Source organism: Miscanthus floridulus, unplaced genomic scaffold (assembly GCF_019320115.1).
Source record: "Miscanthus floridulus cultivar M001 unplaced genomic scaffold, ASM1932011v1 fs_222_3_4, whole genome shotgun sequence".
Classification (NCBI taxonomy): Eukaryota; Viridiplantae; Streptophyta; class Magnoliopsida; order Poales; family Poaceae; genus Miscanthus; species Miscanthus floridulus.
In genome coordinates, this window is record NW_027096408.1 from 66214 (window position 1) to 73987 (window position 7774).

Genomic DNA, 7774 nt, shown 5'->3' on the forward strand with positions numbered 1-7774 from the left:
AGATCAATGAAAAGTGGTTATTTTCAAATCTTATTCATTTCATTCACTGTTAAACAGCATCGATAAGACCCACGTGATATTGAACATGGTGCTTTTATCTCTAGTGGACAGAAGGTAAGGCAGGAACCATTCAAATTCTCTGCTCAAAGACATTTTGTGTTATATAGATGCATATACACTATAAGATATATTTTTTAGAAATTTGCATATACATATGAAATTTGTTTTGTATGAACTTATAGGCTCTAGAGAAGGGTGTTAGAGGGTAAGGCTTGCCACTAACATCCTTCCCCAGACCCCGCACAGAGCGAGAGCTCTCTGCGCTGGATACGTCTTTTTTATACAAAATGATTTTGCATCTCAACTTTCACGATGATGTACATCTACAGATGCTATGGATGTGCGTCGTTGTATACATATATATATGTATATATATTTAAAAAAACTCTTAATTATGTTCTTACGGAGTTTTAACAGTTCCATTGAAGATGTGGTTTGAACGAGTATTTTCAGATCCATATCATCACAATCCAAACTCCAAAGAGGACTTTACAGTTGGTAGGGCAAGCTCCACGCTCTTCGCTTCACCATACTGTCAATACCTTCGCAAAGTATATCGCCAATCTGATACAAATAATTGGTAGTGGGCAAAAGACGAAGGCCTACTGCTTTCTTGATGCTTTTTTCTCACTAGCGCACCCAATGTCCAGTGATACTTCTTGCTACTTTGGTCATATAGATGACATCGCTTCATGTAACGCTATATAGGATTCAAAGCATTGTCGGAGTGCAGAAAGTCTCCAATATCTAATCTGATCTGATGTGAGGAAGTAAAGAAGGAGATGCCTCCATCCAGATGACGAGAAGCTGACCCTGATGCACGCCATGCATGTCTCCTTTCCCCCAAGATGTCAAGTGAAATGTCATCAGGCAATTATTTGCTGAACATATCACCATCCTCCTTCCTTCCATCCTCCTTCCTCCATGTGGTCTTGGACGTTATTTGGCTCCATCAATACCGGCCCCCTTCAACGCCTCTGAAACTTGCAAAAAGGCCTGAAGCTAGTACCTCAGAATTCCCAAGGCAAATATGCGAAGATATCTACCAGAGTCTGCGTTTATGAGTCTCCCATCACCTCTACCAGAACAGACGCGCATATATAGAACCTACCTGACTCGAGTCCAGGCAATTTATTTTCGTAATATATATGTCCTCGTGTCCACGAAAATATGAACCAAATCTTTGAAATCCCCTCCGACACAAAGGAAGAGATGAAATCAAAGCCCGCTTCAATTCAGCCCCACTCCAGATCCGTGCAACTACCTTTCGGTGTCACAAAAAAGAATAAAATCAGCCAAATAGGAATCATTCCTGCTCAAGTGTAAGGTTCAGTTTGACATAGCCACTTGTGACTTAACCCACAACTACAAGTATAAAATTAATTTGAGAACACATACGTACATAACATGCCGCATTTTGGTCTATAGAGGCCAGACATTTCCACGTTGATTGGACAAAAATACAATTTAGAGTTTCTTTCTTGATTCATTAATAATTTCAGTGTCGTCATCGTAGGAACTAATGAAGAATTTTAGGTTGATCCGTATTCTCTATAGCCTATCTGTCAGGTACTCAGGTACGTACCTCATTGTGTGTCAGATACCTCATTAGCTGTGCTTTCCTGGAGAATAATCGTAGCAGCAGGACAAGTACACGCTAGGACAATGTAGCTTCAGCGTGCCTCTGCATGCCCCTAATTTCCATGGACATGTTTACAAGGTCAAGCCGCTAATGATACTGACTAAAGAAGACTGTTCTTCAGAGGAGTCATCAATTCTGAGGATTGCCTTGAGGATCTTCAAACTACTCCCTCCGTCAACAAAAGCAAACGATTTGAAGTTTGACCAAAGTTATATAACAAAGTACTAACATTTATGATACGAAATAAGTACCATTAAATTAATTATAAAATATATTTTTGTAGTAAACCTTGTTTCCTTGTTGGAGACAAATGTTACAGTAATATTTTTCACTATGAACTTGTTCAAAGTTTAGCTAATTTGACCTGCACAAAATTACATGTTTTGTGGACGAGTACTAGAGAACAGGTTCTGGATTAATGCAGTCATGCTAATTTTGTGTCCTCAGCAAGGTAAGCATCTCCGGGAGCCGCCAGGCTCCACGGCGCCATATGTACAGGAAATTTAGGCTTGGCAACAAGGCCAGCCAATATCAGCTCAGAGCAAGAGCTTGAGAGGTGTGGATCATGCATGTATATGCAGAGAATGGTCTGAGGTTTGCACTTTCCAGGCATCAGGGTCATCCTAGAGTTCAAACTAAGTATTTGTAGGCAATGTCTGGGTACCTAACTCAAATTCCAGCACCCTGCTCAATTTTCTGTTCGTTCTTCATAAGATTTAACAGTCTATTTTGATTGGTAAGCTCCTTGAGCAGGGAAAGTGACAGGGTTCAGCTGTTTCTTTAGCCTTTAGAAAGAGATAGTATCTCTTGATTTTAATCTCTAGGACTTGATTTTGAATTCTACGGAGAAACTGTGAGACTATTAATTTTGGTACCTCATTTACTTAGGCCTTGTTTGGACCCATAGAACTATAATTAGCTGCTAATAATTCACTCCTTTGGATACAAACGGGTCCCGCTAATAGTCTAGCTAATTGGTAGCTGAATACTCAACTAACAATTATATAACTAGTTGGGCCAAATTAGCTAATATTAGCTATGACCTATTTTTTTTTGTGAGAATTAGCTAGCTAACTATTAGTAGCTAATGGATCCAAACAGGGCCTTAGTCATATCAACCTTATTTGCTGTTACTAAAGGGACCATATACTCTTTCCTTAAGTATAATTCACTTGTTATCCAAAGATCAGCATCCAGGAATTGTGGAAAGTTCAGGCGACATGTAAGGAATTGTGGTTTTTTAAGTTAGAAAAGATGTGCTTGTGAAGATATATATGCCAAGTATAACATTCTGCATTGCACACTGTCTTCATATTCAGCCATGCCAATTCACACCATTTTGTTTACATGGCATGAACACTCCATATTCATTGTGTTAGCTCTACAGCTTTGTAGGATTATTCATTTCATAGGACTCCTATATCAAACTGTTTTTTTTCAGGCCTGGATTTGTTGAATTTGACATGTTGAGTGAATGAGTGTTATCCCCATAGCCATAGTTCTACTACCGTACATAGTTACCACTGAAATGCCTAACCATTAAAAATCAGCAGTGAAGCCAACAAAATTTAAATCCGAGTTCATTGCACCCTATGATATCAGAAAGAAAAGCAGCCAACAAAATCAAACAGCTGAGGACAAGGGATACAGTGCCTTTGTTCCAAGGTAGAGTTGAGGCAGAATCATCATGCTACTGTTCTTGCTCCATAAGCTTCCAGTACTTGAGGAATATCTTCATGGTATCTATCAACGTACTTTTCCTTGAATTTCTTTTCCGACATTGTCAAATGGCTCATCCTGATGCCATTCTTGATGACACCCCTGGACACCAGTATGTCAAGCACCCTGTACCTCGGCAATACCCGCTTCTCATGGCTGAAGGAAAGAATAGTCGGGCACGATGACACATAATCAGGGTTCCAGCCAAGCTTTTCAGCAATGAACTGCATGCATTTCTTGACCTTGTCCTCGGACACCGACATGCAGTAGGGGTGCCTGACAAATGCCCGCCTGACCTGCTCCTCGGTCCACCCCAGGCTGATGTAATTCTGCACCCTGCGGTCCCATTTGGACTGGTACATTTTGGCGAACACCCCAAAGGCGTAGGGGAAGATGCCGGAGTCTGGGCTCACCCCGAGGTCTTTCATGGCAGCCAAGCCCTCATCAAAGCGGGTGGACCTGTGCACAAGCGCCTTGGGGTGGGTGGTGACGAGCTTGACGAGGACCTCCTCCGTGACGCCGTGGTCGCGGAGCACCTGGAGCTTGGGGAGCAGGACGATCTCGAGGTTGCCGTAGATGAGCTCCATGGACTGCTTGACGGCGGCGAGCACGTTCTCTTCGGTGCCGAGGAGGTTCCTGAGGAGGCTGAGGTTGGGGCGGAGGCGGGTATGGAGCCCCGCGGTGAGGAAGCGGTTGGAGCTCGCGAGGAGGAAGCGGCGCAACTCGGCGGGGGAGAGGCCGAGCTCGCGGAGGTAGAAGTTCAACTTAGCGCCGAGTGTGAGCGAGGAGAGGACCGCGGGGTACGCGGTGACGAGACGCGCGACGGAGGCGGGGGGCAGGCCGAGCGTGTCACGGAGGAGCGCGAGCACGGCGCGCGCGTTCTTGGTGGAGCGGAGGTGCACGCGCTCGGCCGCCTTCGCGGCGTCGGCATCTTCGAGGCCACAGGAGTGGCGGAGGAAGTGGACCGTGAGAGAAGCCCGGTCGCCTCCTCCGGTCCCACGCTCCGCGGAGGCGGCGGCGGATGGGGCGCAGGAGATCGGGGCCGCGCCGCCTACAAGCTGTTCGACGAAATGCCGGAAAGGCGCAGTGGCGCCGGCAGCTGGTCCGCCCTCGAGCGAGCCGCGGCCGAGGAGCCGGCGGAAGAAGGACCCGGCCTCGGAGAGGCTGCGGCGGAGCATCTGGTAGCGGCGAGGAGGAGGAGGGGAAGATTGCGCGGTTCTGTGCTCAGCCCCTCGCTCCGACGGCGCGAGTTGGAGTCGTGGGTCGGTGGGAAGTGGGATTTTGGACGGGGGTGCGGCACGGTAGGGGACGGAGAGGCAAATCATCCGAAAATACTGGCTACTGGGCCTGGGCTAGTTGGCTTTCCTAGCCCAGCAGCCTACGGAGAAGGCCCAAAGGAATTACCTTTTTTCCGTCAAAAGCCGCTGGGCCGAAAATTTCCCAGCTCCATTGTTAACGGAACTAATAATGGTTGGGGGTGTGGAGTCAGTTCTGCTCACCTGGTTAGAGTTCTTCTTCGGCCCGCTGCTCCGTCTGGTCTCGGTGGTGCCGTTGCTTCTGCTTCTCCTTGCAGAGGAAGACAGGCCGACGGGGTCTCTGTCTAGTTGGTTCAGGTGTCTTGGGATCAGGATACCGTCCGTAGTGGCTTCAAAATTTGAGTTGGCCTGTGGTGGCCTTACCTTATGAGGCTTTTACCTGTGTACCCTTAAAAAAGATGTCACACTCCTGCGTACCCTTCAAAAGTTGATCATCACCTATATGCCCTTGCTCGAACTTTTCTTTTCTCTCACGCCATTCCGTCGGCATTTGCTCCTAACGGTGGGTAACGGCTCTGGAGAATGACTCAGTTGCCCATGGGCTTGTATGGGTGTCTGAACTTTTTCATTTCCCCTGTGACATTGCCATCCTGGAAAAGGCTGGACCGTTGGTCCGGCGAGCCGTCGAGGGCCACTTCCAGCAGCAGTGTCGAGCAGTTGGAGTTCATGGGTGGCCTGGTTGGATAGACGCCGTTGCAGCAAGTTGTGCAGGCCTCCGTCGACGACGTCGCGCACGGAGGCGACTTGGGCGTTGAAGTGGCTTAAGAGCGCCGGCAACTTCACTGCTAACGGCTCGTCCATGAGCCAGATGTCGTGCCAGAAGGATGTTGCAGCCCCGTTCCCGACCGAGACAGTCGTGATGTGCTGGTAGTAGGTTGCGTATGGCCGCCCAGTGTGTGCCATCCAAGTCTCCGGAGAGGTCCAGTCCTTCACGCGCCCACATAGCCCAAGACGAGCCGTGCGGGTGGTGTAGCCGATGGATTAGTTTGAGTAGGAGGCAGGCGTTTTGGGTGTCGAGGCGCTTGACCCCCAGCCCACCGTCTTCCTTCGCTCGACAGACGTTCTCCCAAGCCACCAAACATTTCGCTCCCGAGGTGTGGTCTGACCCCGTCCACAGGAACGCGCGACGTCGTGCATCGATGGCCGCAAGCACTCCAGGGGGCAGTAGCATAGCGCCCATGGCATAAGTTCGAACTCCAGTGAGGACGGTGTTGACGAGCACCACCCTGCCCGCCGTGGCGAGCAGCAATGCTTGCCATGTCGCTAGGTACCTGTCGATCCTGGCGATGAGCGGCGCGAACGCCGACAGCGGCAGTTTGACGTTGGACAGCGGCAATCCCAGGTAAATCTGGGGGAAACTGCCGACTTTGCAGCTGAGGACACCTAAGAACTCCTCCAGGGCACCCTCCGGCAAGTGCATCGGGGTGATGGTGCTCTTGTCATAGTTGATCTTGAGTCCAGTCGCCGCTGAGAACATGTCCAAAATGCTCCTGAGCCTGGCAACACCATTGGCCTCCGCTCTGATAAGGATGATGGTGTCGTCGGCATACTGAAGCACCGGGCACGCACTGTCGCTCAACGGGTGAAGGACTAAGCCATCGGACTTGATGAGCTGTTGCAGGACATCGGCCACCAGAAGGAACAAGTACGGGGACAGAGCGTCGCCCTGGCGGAGGCCCCTCTTGCACTGTATCCATGGACCTGGAACTCCATTGACGAGCACCGCCGACTTGGAGGTTGAAAGGAGCATTTTCATCCATCTTTGCCATTTTGCCGGGAAGCCCATGGACTCCAAAATCTTCAGTAGGCTCTCCCAATTAACCGAGTCAAACTCTAAAGCCTTTGCGAAGTCCAGCTTGATCACCAACGTAGGTGCACGGCGTCTGTGGCAGCACTGCACCAGCTCGGTAGCCAGAACAAAGTTCTCAGAGATGGAACGACCTCTGATAAACCCGGTCTGATCTACATCGATCAGGCTGGAGAAGTGGAGATTTGTTGCTGTGGTCTTGACGTTAGCAGCTTGGTTAGGATTTTAACTGGGCAGTTTTGCAGTGAGACGGGTCTGAAGGCCGACGGCGTGGCTGCTGCTTCTGTCCTGGGAATCAGGACGATGAGTGCTTTGTTGATGCGTTGTAGGTCGATCTGTTCGTCGTGGAACGCCCGCAGGAAGCGCATGATCGCCGGTTTGGTGGTCGTCCATGCGGCGGCATAGAATCCTGGACCGACGCCGTCTGGCCCCGGGGCGCGCTGTCCGGCGACATGGCGCGAGCCGCGCTCGTGGTTTCCTCCTCAGAGAACCGGCACTTTGCACTGTCGAAATTAATTGAACATGTAAGCAGACGAATCGACCTCGCAAAAAAAAAAAGCATACACCGTACCAGTGCACCAACAGTATACAGGTTAATAAACAACAGTAGTACGTTCAATCAAAGTACTGTGCTCAGTAGTACGTGTACGTACATGCATGGCCCCTGCAGTTCATTTCTTGAAAATATGTGTACGTGCATCGGGCAATGTTCCAGCGCCTGTCCCACATGTCCCCTCCAGTAGCCTCATTGCAATGGCCCCTCCAGCGCACGTTCAATCAAAGGACCGATAGGCTTGAAAATATGGCTCCTCCAGCGCTCATTGCAATGATCCAGGGGCAAGGATGGTATTTTTCTAGTCCGGTCCCATATGTCAGAGCCGCCAAACGGTCAACACCTAACAGAGTGCCGACGGAATGGCGTGAGGGAAAAGAAAAGTTCGAACGAGGGCATATAGGTGACGACCAACTTTTGAGGGGTATGCAGAAGTGTGGCATCTTTTTTAAGGGTACACAGGTAAAAGCCTCTTACCTTGTCGGTTCCTTTGGAGATTGTTGCTCCAGTCTCGTCGATTCTCCGTGGCTTTGGCACCGAGAAGATGAGCAGGGGAGACCATGTCCAGGACTTGTATGCGTTTTGTTGTAATTCCATACTTCATCAGGGTTCTGTTTGTAACTTGGGTGTACTGTGTTAGATGTAATGCAATCCACCCTTTTCTCGAGAAAAAAAAA

At 49.3% G+C, this 7774-nt stretch overlaps 1 protein-coding gene across 2 annotated transcripts; it reads right to left on the reverse strand.

Moving 5' to 3' along the window:
* Positions 1-964: 964 nt before the first annotated feature.
* Positions 965-4699, reverse strand: LOC136530869 (transcription termination factor MTERF15, mitochondrial-like). Of its 2 annotated transcripts, XM_066523581.1 has the most exons (3): positions 1646-4699; positions 1172-1324; positions 965-1037 (listed from the first exon to the last, which is right to left on the reverse strand). In XM_066523581.1, exon 1 carries the CDS (start codon positions 4597-4599, stop codon positions 3388-3390), a length of 1212 nt encoding a protein of 403 aa, XP_066379678.1. In that variant the 5' UTR covers positions 4600-4699; the 3' UTR covers positions 965-1037; positions 1172-1324; positions 1646-3387. The 2 variants fall into 2 exon arrangements, with proteins under 2 accessions (XP_066379678.1, XP_066379677.1); XM_066523580.1 differs by having other exon boundaries at positions 971-1324.
* Between the last annotated feature and the right edge of the window lie 3075 nt (positions 4700-7774).

What these genes read in the sequence shown, in the direction of transcription:
- LOC136530869 (XM_066523581.1), bottom strand. Translation starts at nt 4,599, where the DNA reads ATGCTCCGCCGCAGCCTCTCCGAGGCCGGGTCCTTCTTCCGCCGGCTC.